We start from the raw sequence: 16,693 nt of genomic DNA, 5'->3' as shown, positions 1-16,693 counted from the left end.
AGAGCGGGCTCCCCCCATCCCCTCTTCCCACCCCTGGCTCCTGGCAGACCCCGCTCATCCATAACCCCCCCTCCCTGGGACTCAGGGACCCCCAGCTCCATCCCCGGTGCCCAAACCCCTCCTCTCCCTCCCCGGTACCCCAAGAACCCCCCCTCCATCCTTAATTCCCCATTCCTGGCTCCCAGAGTACCCCCCAACCTTAACCCCTCATCTCCCACACAGGGTGGCCCCTATCCCTACCTGGGATCCCCACCCATAGCCCCCCACACCCACAGCCCCCCAGCTCCCACCCCATCCCTAATTCCCATCCCCAGACCCCAGGGCCTCTCTTCTCCCCCCACCTCCAGCACCCATTTGCCTCCCCAGGGGCTCAGGGACCCCCCCAGGTGGGCACAGGGGTTGATGTGACACAGCCAGGGCCACCAAATGCTGTCCCCGAGCTCCATAAAACCCACTGCAAAGGAGGGGGGGGGATTCCTGCTCCAGCAGGGTCCCTCTTGCAGCTCCAAGCGGGATTTATGGCATTAATCACCTCCACCTTGCTCCAGCACCCCGGGCCCACGTGTCTGCACTGCAACGAGGCTGCCACAGCTCCAATGACAACTTTAATCCGATAATATTTGCAAATAACAGACAAACCAGGAATGGGGCCTTGGCTCACACCTTGCGCCTGCATCCTCCGGCGCTGCCGGAACCGCCACAGCCCTCAACGCCCCACGGGGCTCCTTCCCACCACAGGGTGAGCTCAAGGGAGAGACTTTTTTATATATAACATTAAAAAAATTAACAGCAACTTGAAAAGATGGAATTTTCCAAGGAATATGTACACAAGCGAGTGCTTCAGGTTGGGAAGAAAAGCCTCCTGTGGCTTTGGCATGGGATTTGCCATGTCTGTAGCTTGGGAAAGAATCCACGGGTTCAAACTGCCCCAAAATAGCACTTTTTAGGAAATTTAGAGCCCCTCAAATGCTGCTGTTTCACCCTCAAACCCAGCAGGGGCAAGGGAGGAAGGCGCTGGGCAAAGAGCAGATGGAATTCTTTGCATAAAACACTGGAAACAGAACACTGGAAATCAAAGCTAGTGGGGTTTTGGGCATGGGATTTGTGGCCCACATCCTCTTCTTGCAGCCCAAATTCCTGCAAACCTTGAAAAAATAAAGCTGATGTGATCTCTGCATTGTATTTTTCTGCAGAAACAAAGGAAAAGCTTGGAAAGGAAGAGGATCTCTAATGAAGAGATCTCTTGGCAGTGCCCAGTGTGGATCAGTCTGGAAGTGGGATACTATTTCCTGCTAAATATTAAAGTGGAGAAAAGTTTTCTGGGAGATGTTAAAAAAAGGAAAAAAAAAAAAAAAAAAAGAAAAGAAATTAGTGCATTGCTGAAAAATGAGGAGAGAGGAGTAACAAAACCTCTTCCCATGGGAAACCCAGCACCCACCTGCAGCCCCTGGCCAGCTCTGACTGCCCTGAGCCAGGAACGCTCCCAGCAGCGCCAGACTGGAGGAAAATGTTCTCCAGAATCATGAAAATATCCCAAATTTCTAAAAAACCCCCCAGTCCCCAGAGCCCAGGTGGTTACAGGATTGTCCAAGGCGTGGAGGTGACAGCGAAGGATGCGGAGAGGGGGCGGCTCCCAGGCCTGGCAGGGCTTGGGAGCCAAATCCCAGCTTCCATTCTGGGTTAGGAAAATGAAGTTTGGCTGTCTGAGAGCGCCAGACATTCCTCATGAAGTCACAATTCCTGTGCTTCCATGCTGGACTGAAAGGGTGGGAGTGGATCAAAGGCAGGATTATCCTAAAGAGTTCCTGCCGAGGGATCAGGGTGGGCTGGAGCTACTGCAGCACCAGCCCTGTGCCACACACACCAATGCTGCTGCTCAACTTCCCAACCTTCCTGTTCTTTGTTAAATAAACCCGGGAACGTTGTCCTGAAGCAGGATGTCCTTCAGTGCAATCTGCTTTGACATAAGGCATTTGTTTTGTTTTTTTTTTTTTTGGGGGGGAGCAAACGTCTCACGATGGATTTTTGCCTTCTGGAAGAGTCAAAAAGTACTGTATCCACCTGGTTTTATTCTTTTAATGCCCTACCATGTGACAAATCCTCTTCCCTTCTGGTGGCTCCTCCTTGGAAAACCATCAGTGGCCAAGCAAACCAGTCCCTGGGAAGGAAAGAGCACCAGCAGATGAGGAGGGGAAGGGGATGGGGTGGGATTCATGTGAGGGGACTCAAAGGGGAAAAAACACCTGGACTCACCTTTAAATCCCTCTTCAGGCATACAAACTGATGGAGAGGGAAGGAAGGCATTAGAAGCGGCACAATCCCCACGTTCCACCTTCCCAAGCCCATCCTCGGGCAGCCCTTCCCCACCCCGCTCACCGTGCATGACGTCGTCCATGGCCGCGTAATCCGCGATGGGCTCGTCAGCCTGGGGAGGGAAGGACAGGGAATGGACCAGGACAGAAATCAGGGAATGATCCAGGGACAGGGACAGGGAATGAACCAGGGAATGGACCAGGACAGAAATCAGGGAATGAACCAGGGAATGGACCAGGGAATGATCCAGGACAGAAATCAGGGAATGAACCAGGACAGGGACAGGGAATGAACCAGGACAGAAATCAGGGAATGAACCAGGGAATGATCCAGGGAATGATCCAGGACAGGGACAGGGAATGAACCAGGGAATGATCCAGGACAGAAATCAGGGAATGAACCAGGGAATGATCCAGGGAATGGACCAGGGAATGAACCAGGACAGAAATCAGGGAATGATCCAGGGAATGAACCAGGACAGAAATCAGGGAATGAACCAGGGAATGAACCAGGGAATGGACCAGGGAATGAACCAGGACAGAAATCAGGGAATGATCCAGGGACAGGGAATGATCCAGGGAATGAACCAGGACAGAAATCAGGGAATGAACCAGGACAGGGACAGGGAATGAACCAGGAAATGATCCAGGGAATGAACCAGGAAATCACAGCCCTGCTCAGGACTGGAGCAGGGAATGAACCCACACAGAAATCAGGGGATGAACCAGCACCAGGACAGGGCAGGGAATGAACCAGGACAGAAATCCAGGGAATGAACCAGCACAGAGATCCAGGTATTGGAATAAGCAACATCCAGGGAATAAACCAGCACAGAAAGCAGGGAAAGAACCAGCACAGAAATCAGGGAATGAACCAGCACAGGGATCCAGGGAATGAACCAGCACAGGGATCCAGGGAATGAACCAGCACAGAAATCAGGGAATGAACCAGCACCAGGACAGAAATCAGGGAATGAACCAGCACAGGGATCCAGGGAATGAACCAGCACAGGGATCCAGGGAATGAACCAGCACAGGGATCCAGGGAATCACAGCTCTGCTCAGGACAGAGCAGGGAACAGCTCTGCTGCCCAAACACTGGGAGCTCCATGCAAGGACTCACTCCCCAGTTCAGCTGTTTTGGGCTGGTACCCACAGCAGCTCTATCAGCTACAAAGCAGTCTTGGAAATAAAAGAAGGGGGGCTTTTCTCCTCCAAAACAAAGATAAAAAGGATTTACCTCCTTCAAAACAAATAAAATTAAGGATACTCCTCCTCCAAAACAAGAATAATGAGGATTTTCCTCCCTAGCATAAAAAATTAAGGCTTTTCCTCCTCCAAAACAAAAGGATATTCCTCTTCCAAAACAAAACAAAAAAAAAATTAAGGATCTTCCTCCTCCAAAACAAAAAACCAAACCAAAAAAACCCTCAAACAAGGATATTCCTGCTCTGAAAGGATATTCCTCCTCTGAAACAAAATAACGATTTTTCTTCTCCAAAACAAAAACCAATAGGGATTTTCCTTATTGTTAAAAAAAAAAAAATTAAGGATTTTCCTTCCCTAAAACTAAAAAATTAAGGATTTTCCTTCCCTAAAACTAAAAATATTAAGGACTTTCTCCTCCAGAACAAAAAACCAAACGAAAAAACCCCCAAACACCCAAGGATATTCCTCCTCTGAAACAAAATAAGGAGTTTTCTTCTCCAAAACAAAAACCAATAGGGATTTTCCTTATTGTTAAAAAAAAAATAAAAAATTAAGGATTTTACTTCCCTAAAACTAAAAAAATGAAGGATTTCCTCCTCCAGAACAAAAAACCAAACCAAAAAAAACCCCAAACACCCAAGGATATTCCTTCTTCTGAAACAAAATAAGGAGTTTTCTTCTCCAAAACAAAAACCAATAGGGATTTTCCTTATTGTTAAAAAAAAAAAATTAAGGATTTTCCTTCCCTAAAACTAAAAAAATTAAGGATTTCCTCCTCCAGAACAAAAAACCAAACCAAAAAAAAACCCAAACACCCAAGGATATTCCTCCTCTGAAACAAAATAAGGAGTTTTCTTCTCCAAAACAAAAGGGATTTTCCTTATTGTTAAAAAAAAAATTAAGGATTTTCCTTCCCTAAAACTAAAAAAAATTAAGGATTTCCTCCTCCAGAACAAAAACCTCTCAAACACCCAAGGATATTCCTCCTCTGAAACAAAATAAGGATTTTTCTTCTCCAAAACAAAAACCAATAGGGATTTTCCTTATTGTTAAAAAAAAAAAAACAACGGATTTTCCTTCCCTAAAACTAAAAATATTAAGGACTTTCTCCTCCAGAACAAAAAACCAAACGAAAAAACCCCCAAACACCCAAGGATATTCCTTCTCTGAAACAAAATAAGGAGTTTTCTTCTCCAAAACAAAAGGGATTTTCCTTATTGTTAAAAAAAAAAAAATTAAGGATTTTCCTTCCCTAAAACTAAAAAAATTAAGGATTTCCTCCTCCAGAACAAAAACCTCTCAAACACCCAAGGATATTCCTCCTCTGAAACAAAATAAGGAGTTTTCTTCTCCAAAACAAAAGGGATTTTCCTCCCGTAGGACAAAAAAAATTAAGGATTCTGCTCCTCCTCCAAGGAGCTGGCTCCCCTGTCCCCATTTGCACAGCCCTGGGGTACCTTGAGCAGGATGACAGACTCGGGGATGACTCCCAGGCTGCCCAGCGTGGCCGTGTCATCACTCAGCATCTTCCCATCCAGGGACAGGTTCTGGTCGAAGGGGGCCACGGAGAAGGCGTGCATGATCTGGGGACACAGGGACACCTCACCCTGCAGCTGCTGCACCTCCCAGCCCAGCACCCACCCCTGGCACAACCCAGCACAACCCTCTGGGTGTCCAGAGTTGCCAATGAACACTGGGGATTTGATTGTGACCCCTGGAGCAAGTTGCCAGCTTTGTGTGAGGGCCTGAAAGTCACAGAAGTTTAAATATTATAATAACAAAATGATCGCAGGGTGAAAATGTAGATTTTAGGATTTTTGGTATGGGGGTTATGGTTAAGATGGAGGAACTTGGGTGTGTCCAGCCTTTCTTCTTCTTCTTGTTCTCCATTTTCTGCAGTGATGTTGGCACTTTGGGATTGGTTTAGAGTAGAAGTGCACTGTCTAACACAGGTGATGGGTATTGGGAATTAAGTGTAAATATGTTATATGTAGTTTGTAGAATAAAAGGACAACACGAAGAGCGCCTGTGGCTGCCCTGCTGAGCACAAAGAAAATTTTATAGATAAGAATTAATAAACAACCTCAAGACTGAAAAGTGAAGAGACCAGACTCGTTCTTCAGAGCCATCCTGCACATCTGGGGGCAGCAATTACCAACCAAAACCCCAAAACCCGAGCCATGCCCAGCTCCTGGGGCAGTCAGACCCTTCCCTGCACCCCCACACTCCTCACTGTGTGTTTTTGCCTCCCTGAGGGTTGGTCTCACCTGGATTTTCAGCTCTTTCAGGGTCTGGCTGGCTGACACCAGCAGCGCTTTCTCGCCCCGCACCTTGCGGTGCCGCGTGCTCCTCCTGATTCCCTGCTTTTGGTAGGTGATGTAGCTCTGGTGGGACAGCTTCTGGCGTTTCGTGCCACCATTGGCCTGGAGATGAGGCAAAAAACGAGGAGATTGAGGTGTTTGGGGATAAACAGAACCTTCCCAGATCCCAGAGAGAGTTTTGGGCCAATTGGTCATGCAAGGGAAGGCAGAAGCGATGGAAAAACCCCTTGAAAGCCAATTGAAGCATGCAAGTGTGAGACGACCAAAGGATTTGCTTTCAAACCTCAGTTCCTACTCCTAATGCCAGCATGGGGCAGATTTCCACATGCACATGAATCCCTATCCATATTTCATCTCTCCAAACCCAGCACTGGTGTGGTTTGACCACTCAAATGTCAATTTAAGACACTTTTTAAGACACTTTTCTGCTGCCAGTGAGATGCAGAGGAGGAGGTGGTGATCCCATCATGCTGACTCAGAAGGATGATGCAAAAATCAAGGAACCTGATGGGATTTTTTCATCTCTACCTGGTTAAAATCAGGATCTTGCTCCCCCTCTGGCTTGTTTTCCTCCCTTTCCTCTTCAGCTTCCGAGCTGCTCACGTTCAGCTCTGGAGCCGCGTCCTTCATTACCTGGAGTCACAAAAATCATTCTCCAACAGCAACCAACAGCACCCACGTGGCCTGTCCCACCCTGCAAACAGCTCCTGGGCACCTCTGGGTGCCACCTCCACCCTGAGAGCCCAGAGCAACCCTGGCATCCGTCCATGAGCTCTGTAGGGGCTCCTCCACCCTCCCCAGCTGTGTGGAAGCTCAGGGGGTTCAGCTCAGGAATCCCCCTCTGTGGAATTGCAGGTGCTTCCTGCCCTCCTTTCCAGGCAAAGCAAATTCTCCCGAGCCCCTGACTGATCCCTTTCCCATCAGCTGCCTGATCCAAGTGTATTACAAAAGCCTCAGCATGGAGAAAGTATTTTCTGTGAATTAAGACATTTGCAGCAGCCTGGCAGGGACACACAGCACCATTACTTATGGGGCTGGAGGTTGTAAGTAAATGAAATCTAAATAATTTACACAAATACAACAATAAAAAGGTTGTTCAGGTCAGTGAAAGTCACTCCAGGCACAGATTTGCCTGGATGTAAATTCCCAGCTATGCTGTAGCTGGAACTGGGCTTTGCAGGAGATGTGGATGCCAAGAGCTCTCTTCTCCATCAATGTATTTGCAATTAACGATGCAATTCCAGTTCCAAACATTCCCCAGAGCCCTCTGAATTCCAGCAGTGCCACCCTACAACGATTTTGATCTGGATGAGGCTTCCCTCTGCAGCACCACTCACCCCAAGGAAGAACCAGGTGGTGCAGAGGAGGCAGGAAAAGGGGTGAGGGGCTGGGAAACACTCCCTGATTTTGCAAAGCCAGCAGGAAGGGCACAGTGGCTCCCAGTGCTGCTGGCCAGCATTCCTGCTGCTTCCCATCCTGCTGAGGCCGCCCTGTTACTGGGGGATCTCGTGGGCACGTCCTCACCCCCTCTCTCCAGCTCCAGCTGCTCCATAAAGAATAGCTGCCTGTTTTTCTGCCAGCCCCACGTGTGAGCACAGTCCTGGCCAGTGCCAGAAAAATACAACACCCAACCCTCTCGTGCAGCAGAGCCAAGAGGATTCAGGCTGGGGAATTGAGGCTGAAAGCCCAAGGCTGAGGGCTCCAGACGGTGCTGCGTGATCCACATCTCACATCCAAGGCAGGAGCTCCTCCAGCCCCCAGCTCCCTGTGCTTCCCCAGCGCCTCCCTGGGATTGCCAGCCAGGGGGAAACAAGGAAAAGGTAAAAAAGATTGTTTTCATCTGAGCTTGCCCACCCTTGGCTCCCTTCTTAAGAGCCCTAAGGAATGGGGTTTACCAGAACCAGCTTTGGGTACTTGGAAAACCAGTTCTAGAGCTGGTCCTGACACTTAAGATCAGTAAAAGCAAAATTCACAGCTTCAGGGGATCCTGAGAATCATCTCCAAGTTCATTCTCTCAGCAGCACTGAAGGGAAAGAGCTCATTTCTATCCAGGAATTAAAATGTCACTTGAGCAAGAAGAAAGGAAATGACAAATATTGGAGGGGGAGGAGAGCAGGTACAGCCTGGGGACACAGCTAAGACAGAGAAAACAGCTGGGAGCATCCCTGAAAACACAAAGGATTTGGTTTGGCAAAAGGCAGCCTCGAGGAGATGGAATTTTCAGAGTCACAACGTCCCAGTTTGCTGGTTTTGCCAAAGCTGCCTGGAGCTGCAGAGCTGAGGATTCCTGCCCTCACCACCACCACAGAGCAGCAGCATCCCCAGCAGCCCTGGGGACACGGGAGCTGTGCCAGCCCCCTGGGGACATTCCTGGAGCCTGGCTGAGCAGGGATGGGGACAATCCCTCCCTACCTTTTTGTTGTCCACCACTTTGTGGATGTAGATGGTGGCCTGGGTGTACTCGCGCAGGTCCCGCTGCTGCTGGCACAGGAGCCCCTCCCGGCACTCGGGGCACAGCTCTGGGCAAACACCGAGGAGAAAACAGACAACATCTCACTGCTGCAGCTCCTCAGAGCCCTCAGTGCTAACTGAGAGTGACCACAGCAAATCCCAGAGTGGTTGGGCTGGGAGAGACCTTTAGGATCCCATCCAGCCCCTTCCAGGGGCAGGGACACCTTCCACCAGCCCAGATTGCTCCAGGCCTTGGGCACTGCCAGGGATCCAGGGGCAGCCACAGCTGCTCTGGGCACCTGTGCCAGGGCCTGCCCACCCTCACAGCCAGGAATTTCTCTGCAATACCCCATCCAACCCCACCCTCTGGCAGTGGGAAGCCATCTCCTGGGTCCTCTCCCTCCAGATTCTTATCCCACATCCCTCTGCAGCTCTCCTGGAGCCCCTTTATGCCCTGGAAGGGGCTCTGAGCTCTCCCTGGAGCCTTCTCTTCTCCAGACTGAGCACCCCAAGCTCTCCCAGCCTGGCTCCAGAGCAGAGAGGCTCCAGCCCTTGGAGCACCTCCATGGGTTCCTCTGGACTCGCTCCAGTGGCTCCACATCCTTCCGGTGCTTAAAACTCCAGAACTGTTCACAGCATTGCAGGGGGGTCCCTGCCAAGCCCTGTGTTTCCCAGTGCCCCCCTGGGACAGAAGTTTCCAGCCCTGGGAGCCCCTGCCAGGGTCACTCACGGGGCTCGGAGGCGTAGCGGGCGCCCTCGGCCGTCTGGCTCCGGGTGATTTTGATGACGTGATCCACGACAAAGAGCTTTTGGATCCTCTCCCACTCACTGGGCCATATCAGAGCTATACTGTGCAAAGGAACAGGCAGGTGCTTTAGGACATGGGAAAAGCCAAGCCCTAAAACCACAAAAAAATCCCTCCCCCTCTTTTAGCTTGTTGGTCTGTCAATGAAAGAAAAACTGCAAAATCCGCCCAAAACGCGGCTCCACGGGAGGGCTGCACAGCCAGATAACAGCAGCCTGTGATTAGTGACACTGCCGTGCTCCTGTCGTGCCAGAGGGAGGGATGGAGGAGGAAAGGAGTGGAAGATTTCCTACTTTTAGTGCTGCATCACTGCAGAAGCAAAGCTGTGGAGCATGAAGTCCAGCCCTGCAGCCAGCACTCCAGGGGGGGAAAGGCTCACGGAAAGCAAATTGTAAGGAAGCAGAATGTTTCTGCATCCTGGCCAAATCTAGAGTGGTTATTGTCAGGAACAAACCAAGCTGAAGGAAGCTCTGTTTTCCTGACCCTGCATCCGTGGACAAGTCTTGCCTTGCAGGAAGGCTGGGGTGGCTCTGAGAAAGCCTTGGTGCTCATTTTGAGGGAAAGGATTACTCCTCATCCTGCTGTGGCTCAGCAGCAGGAGCATTCCTTTGGGAATGTTCTCCCAAGGCTCAAGGAAAGATCAAAATAACCCACCCCACACTCCAAAGGTGCAGAGATTGTTTCCATCTGAGCTTGCCCACCCTTGGCTCCCTTCTTAAGAGCCCTAAAGAGGGGGGTTTAACAGAACCAGCTTTGGGTACTTGGAAAACCAGTTCTAGAGCTGATCCTGACACTTCAGACCAGTAAAAGCAAAATTCACAGCTTCAGGGGATCCTGAGAATCCTCTCCAAGTTCATTCTCTCAGCAGCATGGAGGGAAGGAGCTCATTTCTGTCCAAAAGGAGAGTGTGTGAAGGGAAACCCTAAACCCTAACCCTAACCTTTTCCAACCTACTTGGAAAACCAGTTTTAGAGCTGGTGCTGACACTTCAGACCAGTAAAAGCAAAATTCACAGCTTCAGGGGATTCTGAGAATCCTCTCCAAGTTCATTCTCTCAGCAGCACTGAGGGAAAGAGCTCATTTCTGTCCAAAAGGAGAGTGTGTGAAGGGAAGGAACTCACTGTTTGGAGTCTTCTTTGGTCATGGAAGCAAAGGTGAACATGAGCCCCCCGTGGGGACAGAGCAGGACACTGTTGGCTATGGAGGACACGGGGCTGCAGCGCGTCGGCCTCCTGCAAAAGGGAGGAGGTTTGGAAAGCTGGATCAGGTTATCCCACCAAAACCCCCACAGTTCCTCAGGAAAACAGGAAGAAAACACAGGTGAGTATTTACACAAGGCATTCCAACAAGGAATAGCAGCTATGAGTGATGAGGAAATCAGATCTGCGTTCCTCTGTGGTGCAGAATGACTCTGACCAGCAGAGATTTCCATCTCCAGCCCCAGCGGTGACCTCTGGGATACAGCTCCAGACAGATGAAAAAACTAATCAGGTTACCAGCTTATCTGACCATCTGGTTAACACACAGCAAACAAGGAAATTCAGAGTCTTACACTGCATTACAACTGATACAAGTCCTGCAAAAACCAGCTTCACTCTTTCCATGAGCTCACTGTGCTGCCAGTCAGAAGCAAAACATCTACAGCCCCCAAAATGAGAGATAAAAAGCACCAAAACCCTCCAGCCAAGTTACCTGACAAATTTCCTCCATTCTTCTACAAAGAACTGCGAAACAATATACAGCTCATCCGTCTCCTGGGGGAAAAGAGGAGGGAAAAGGATCTTTTTAATGAACCCAAAAATGACTGTGGGGTTTTTCGGCAGCGCTCGCTCCCTTCGAGACCTCGGTGCTGCTTTACCATGACAACTCCATCCAAGTGGGCTGAGAAAGCCAAGCAAAATAATTTGGGATCAGGTACTAAGCACTGCCATTGCTAATCTTGTGTTTATTATGAAGTTACTTGAGCTTCTGATCCAATTGCTTTTAATTCCCAGTGGGAAAGGGCATTTCCCTGGAGCAGCCAGGACTCCCCAGTGTGGCTCCCCTTGCTGGGGGCTCAGTTCAGAGCTGGTGAACCCCTCACTCCCACAGGGTGAGACCACCCCAACATCCCTCAATTGTTTCCAACATCAAAATCCACAAGTTTTTCCTTTTGGAAGCAGCAGGGATACCAAACCACAGCTGTGCACCAAACGAGACAGTGTTTTAGGGGTAATCTGTGGGGTTTTGTTCCAATCTTCCTTTAAATTGTTTGCTCCTGGACAAGAAACCACCCAGCCCCCAAGAGCTGGGTGACAAAATTATTTCCATGCTCTAATTTATCCTCACCCCTTTCCCAAAGGCAGATTTAAGGGCTTGCTCCATCTTTCTGTAGGAAAACTCAGCATGCCAAGGAATATTTATACACACAAACATATATGTACACTTTTTAATTTCCCTTCATCTCTTGATTTCTGCTGGTTTTCCCCCCTAAACCTCAACTTCTTTGAATCAGGAGAATTCCAAAGGCTTGAGGGGAAAATCCTCAGCTCTCTTCTATGAGGCTGCCTTGGGAAATTAAAAGGGAAAGGAGAATAAAAAGGGAAAGGAGAATAAAAAGGGAAAGGAGAATAAAAAGGGAAAGGAGAATAAAAAGGGAAAGAAGGATCTAACCCTGCTTGTGGAGACCCTTCTATGTCTGACCCACAGTGATGAGCTCCAACTTTCTCCAGCTCCAAAAGCAAATCCAATCACATACAGCCTTAACCACCTACACTGGCAGGACCTGGAGCTCTCCAGCTCAGCATGAAAGGAAAACTCCTTTTAAACCATTTTGGCTCTCCTTGGTTCTGAGCCATGGATCTGTGCTGCCCCAGTTTTTATTCCCAGCTGGAGCAGCGAGGGATGGAGGCAGACACCTGCCAATGCACCTTGGCAGGGCTGCAGAGTCAGCCATTGATCAGCACCACTCCCAGGAGCCAAGGACTGGAGCCAACAGCTCGTTCTGAGCACCTCAAACCCCCAAAAATTCCTGGAGAAGCTGCTAGGAGAGAGTTTGCACAGCCATTGCTGCTTCTTGGAGGGCTTCAGCATTTTGGGAAGCTCCCTGAGCTCCTGGGACACAGGATGATGCTGGAGCACACCTGAATTTTGCCCAAGCAGCAGCAAAAGGTGGTGGTGGGGTGAAGTTCAGGTGTGTTCCAGCATCCTCCTGCTGATGGAGAGCTGTGGGGAGTGGCTGGGCTGTTTCCTCCTTCCAGGGAGGGACACAACCATGTCACTGATATCCCCCTGACTGTGGGCCAGCCACAGCTCCTCATTCCCCGGGCTCTGCAGGGCTTTGTGCCAGCACAGCTGATCCAGGCAGGTCACACCTCAGCACAGCACCCCTGAAAGCTCTGCTGGCATGCACAGAGTGAATGGTTATGGAATGGTTTGGGATCTCCTGGATCTTGGGATCTACCTGGTTTGGGTATCCTCTGGTTTGGGATCTCCCTGGTTTGGATCTCCGGTTTGGCCTTGGATCTCCCGGTTTGGGATCTCCAGGTTTGGGATCTCCCGGTTTGGGATCTCCTGGTTTGGGATCTCCCGGTTTGGGATCCTCTGGTTTGGGATCTCCTGGTTTGGGATCTCCTGGTTTGGGATCTCCTGGTTTGGGATCTCCCGGTTTGGGATCTCCTGGTTTGGGATCTCCTGGTTTGCGATCTCCTTCCACCATCCCAGGTGCTCCAAGCCCATCCAACCTGGCCCTGAGCACTTCCAGGGATGGGGCAGCCACAGTTTCTCTGGGCAGGAGAGGGATTAAAGCCAACACAAACCTCTCCCAAGCTTGTCTGCATCCACATATCCCCTTCCTTCCTACCTGAGGCCAGCTGCCCAGGCAAGGCCTGCATTTATCATGGAACAGGTTCTGCAGAGAAGTCTTCTGCTCACTGGCCATCATCTTATGCAGAGCTTCATTTTCCTCCCCTTCACGCTCCAAAATCTGCAGGAAACAGTGAATTACACCCCAGCTCCCACTAAAGGTGACTTTATCCTCCTCCATGGCTCAGGGTTATGTTAAAAAGGAAAACCAGAAATACAAGCAGTATTTACAGTCAACAAAAAGGGAGTATTTGGCAAATACCTTGCACTGGGAACAGCACTCTTTGTTGTTTGGGAATTCAGGGGCTTTTGGAAAATATTGCTTGAGTTTCTCCCAGGCTTCCTTGGAAACCACCCTCCGTTCATTCTCAGAGATGCACAGGTCACCTGCAGGGAGAGAATCAAGGAAAAGCTTTGATCACAACATGCTCAGGGATGTTTTGCAGCCCTTGATTGAAGAGATTACAAGGAACAAATGTGGGGAAGAAATCCACACCACGTCAGCAAAAACCACTAAAGTCACCTTGAACTCCTTCCTTGCTTCCTTTAGACAGAGAATAAAAATAATAATAATAATAATATGACTTTAATTTACAAAAATGCTCTTTAGATTTCCAAGACCATGGCCTAAGCAGCTGATCAAACACAAGGAGGGATGTGGGGAACAGCCAGAGGGCAGAGGGTTTCTGTTTTCTGATCCTGGTTATCCACAGTTACATCCTCATGGTGACACCATTGCTGAGCCCCAGGATAATAACCCTGTATCCCACGAAACCAGGTGCCTTCCACATCCTTGAAAACCCCAAACTCCCACTGTAGAACCTCAACACAGTTCCATGTGCCCTATCCAAGCACATTCCCAAAAAGGGAAGATTTTGCACCCTAAATCTGCTCTGGGGAATAAACGGATGTGAAGATACCAAGCAAGATTTACCAGCTACCCCCCGCAGAACACTCATTTATCCATCCTGATATCAGGATTATCTTTCCTGATGCTCAGGCAGCTCCAAGAGCCCAAGAAGGATTTCCAGGAGCCAGGGGTGGGAGCAGGAGGCACACTCAGGCACCGGGACACCACGTGCACAAGGACGACACGTGCTGGCCGGATAAACAAGGCTTGGAAAAACGGGAGAAGGCTCTGGGATCTGACCAGCTGCCCACTCACAGGGCTGCTGATGGCCAAGGGGAAAAAAACACAAGCTCATCTCCCTTGGAGACAGCAGCTGGGAAGTCTCTGTGCAGGGAGGAACACGGGGAGCAGCCGTTGCGACACCGGGATGCAAAGAGCATTTGGGAATATCAGTGAAGAGGGAAGGAAAACAGCAACTGTGCTGTCCAAAGGGCACAATCCTTTATTATCTGCTTTTCTATAGCCTGGAGAGCTGCAGAGACAGGAGAGGAACTCCTTCCTCCCCACCCTCAGGCAGCTCTTTAACATGACAAGCAGCTCCTCAGGCCCACGACTCCCTCCAGCCGTGCCTGGAATTTGGCCAGCCCCGAAGAGGAGAAAATAGCAATAATGCTCCCCTCCTGCTTTTCCTCTAATAAACAAAGGTCAGGCCTCAGTGCAGCACTTGGCCACTTGAGCTTCATCCAACGAGGCCAAATGGCTCCAGAGGCTGGCCCAGGATGCTGCCCAGAGCCAGCAAGGATGGGCAAAGAAAGGAGCTTGTACAAATAAGTGCCTTGACACCACATGATTAATGGAAACAGATTAATATGGTGAGTGAAAGAGGTGGAAAAATCAGCTGTGGGTCTGCAGGGCACAAGTGTTTGGCCATCTGGAAGATGAACCCAACCACTGCTGACCCTGCTTCCCACTCCCACCGTCCCACAGGGACATGTTTTGGGCACTGACATCAAAGAAGGCTTAACTTGGTATCTGGAAAAAATTCCCTGGGATCAGGCAGCTACTGGAGAGCGAGGCAGTGCAGCAGGGATGCAGAGGGAGCTGCGAAGGGAACGCCCGGGTGGCATTCCTGGAGGCCAGCCAGCCCTCCCAGATCCAGCACAGCCTTTTCCAAAGCCTCCATGCAGGCAGGAACCTCCTCCACCACAAAATTAAGGCCGTAGGAACAAGAGTAGAGATTTGCTGATCCACTGCAGAGGGAGTTTTTCAAGGTGGAAAGCTTGTTTTCCATGAGTAATCAGAGGTTAACTCAAGACAACAAATCCTGCCCTGCCAGCAGCCCCCTTATTTAGTATTATTTATTCTGCTATGACCCCAAGTCACAGATCAACCAGCAATTTAACACCATACATTTTCCAAAGGCCTGTTGGCCTATTTTTTTATCGTGTCTGGCTCCCTAAATGTTCCATCCCCACGCTCCATGCTTTTATTGAACAGCAGCAGCCCCGAGGCAAAGGGAAATGCAGCGTTCAAGGCACTGAGTAACAGCTCAAATCGTGACAAAGTGCTCAAACACTCTGCTTGAAAATGAGATTTCTCAAGCCTTACTCCAGGTTCTCGACTACCTCTGATGACAGGAGATGTGTGGCTAATTTATGCCATTTTTCCTTCAGTTTGAGGTAAGATGGAGCCCCCCCACAAACTGATGCCTACAAAGAGGAGCTTAAGTAAAACTGGGTTTTATGGCTGGGAATAAAGTGAGATTAAAACAACAGGGTAGCCAAGGATGCAGCTAATGAGGCATCACTTTCAAAACAACTGATAGGAGGTCAAAACCTTCTGTAAACAAACAGCAAAGCACAGCAGGTTGGGAAATCGATATCCAGGAGTGGTCCTGGCCCAGGTGCTGGGTGAGTGCTCCCGATTTAATGTAAACCAGGACGTTAAACAGATACTCTCAGCTCCCACCTGCAGTGATTTACATCACCTCTGCCTCTCTGACTGCTTTCAGAGCTTCCAAATGGCTGCAGCAGAGCTTTGGTGCTGCCCATGCAAGGATGGGAACTCAGCATCTGACGGCTCTGCTGAGTCTGCCTGCAAGGAAAACTTTTGAGGCAAGAAACACCAAGAAAATGAGAATTAAGCACACTTGGGCAGTGACTCCTCAAGCTGGCCAGAGCTGGAGCAAAGGCCACAAGGTTAATGTGGGCAGCAGTGGGCAACAACGGGGATATTCAGCTCCATCCCCCCGGAGAGACTCACCATGTGGGCAAACGATGTCTTCATTAAAATTTAACTCCTCTTCCTCCTCCCTCTTCTCTTCATTTGATTCATCTAATTAAAGAAAAAAAATAATACAAGAGGATTGCACAGAGTTGCTCTCCCAAGGAAAAAATTCTTACAGGGAAAGGAGCACGGTCGCCTTTCAAATTACAGCAAACCCCCTCACCCAAGGGAAAATTTGGAAGGAAATTTGTTATTCTCCGATGTCTTGGCCTGTGGGCAGGCGGGATTACAGCCCCCAGGTCACGTAGGAGGGCTTTGAAGTGCACGGAGCACAAGCCAGGCCTTTGTGAGATTACAAAGGATGCATTTGTTAGGGCTGCAACACCGCAGGGGTGCCCTGCTCCCAGACATCTCCGAGTTTAACCTAAACACCAGCCTAGGTAAGAGCAAAAGGAGCAGAATTCCTGGCAAAATTCCTGATCTAAACCAGATGCTGCCTGACAAACTGAGGGGGAGCCTGCCAGGGGGCTGACAAGCCCTGCATCAGTCTCTAAATCAGTTAAAGTCAAGCGTTGGCCACTGAATGGAGCATCATCGAGACAATGACGTGTCAGCAAGAGCCTCTAACGAGCTGCCTAATGAGCAACTTGGCTTTGTGAGTAATTCAAATGCACTA

The 16,693-nt window shown here is 49.6% G+C and overlaps 1 protein-coding gene across 2 annotated transcripts in view; it reads right to left on the bottom strand.

The window, feature by feature from the left end:
* Nucleotides 1-586: 586 nt before the first annotated feature.
* The window catches only part of USP48 (ubiquitin specific peptidase 48), a 36,159-nt gene continuing 20,052 nt past the window's right edge, over nucleotides 587-16,693 (bottom strand). Inside the window, exons 15-27 of one of the 2 annotated variants that reach the window (XM_064730543.1) lie at nucleotides 16,054-16,125; nucleotides 13,204-13,328; nucleotides 12,940-13,062; nucleotides 10,791-10,852; nucleotides 10,220-10,330; nucleotides 9,024-9,142; nucleotides 8,255-8,361; nucleotides 6,371-6,475; nucleotides 5,789-5,944; nucleotides 4,979-5,104; nucleotides 2,377-2,425; nucleotides 2,254-2,280; nucleotides 587-2,158 (exon numbers count right to left, since the gene is read on the bottom strand). In XM_064730543.1, coding sequence (XP_064586613.1) covers nucleotides 2,136-2,158; nucleotides 2,254-2,280; nucleotides 2,377-2,425; nucleotides 4,979-5,104; nucleotides 5,789-5,944; nucleotides 6,371-6,475; nucleotides 8,255-8,361; nucleotides 9,024-9,142; nucleotides 10,220-10,330; nucleotides 10,791-10,852; nucleotides 12,940-13,062; nucleotides 13,204-13,328; nucleotides 16,054-16,125 — 1,205 coding nt within the window. In that variant the 3' untranslated portion in view covers nucleotides 587-2,135. The remainder of the gene's footprint in view (nucleotides 2,159-2,253; nucleotides 2,281-2,376; nucleotides 2,426-4,978; nucleotides 5,105-5,788; nucleotides 5,945-6,370; nucleotides 6,476-8,254; nucleotides 8,362-9,023; nucleotides 9,143-10,219; nucleotides 10,331-10,790; nucleotides 10,853-12,939; nucleotides 13,063-13,203; nucleotides 13,329-16,053; nucleotides 16,126-16,693) is intronic. The other variant, XM_064730544.1, reaches the window with a different exon arrangement.

Source organism: Zonotrichia leucophrys, chromosome 21 (genome assembly GCF_028769735.1).
Source record: "Zonotrichia leucophrys gambelii isolate GWCS_2022_RI chromosome 21, RI_Zleu_2.0, whole genome shotgun sequence".
In the NCBI taxonomy this organism is placed as follows: domain Eukaryota; kingdom Metazoa; phylum Chordata; class Aves; order Passeriformes; family Passerellidae; genus Zonotrichia; species Zonotrichia leucophrys.
The sequence above is the reverse complement of the archived record's forward strand: the minus strand, read 5'-3'. Positions and strand labels throughout refer to the sequence as shown.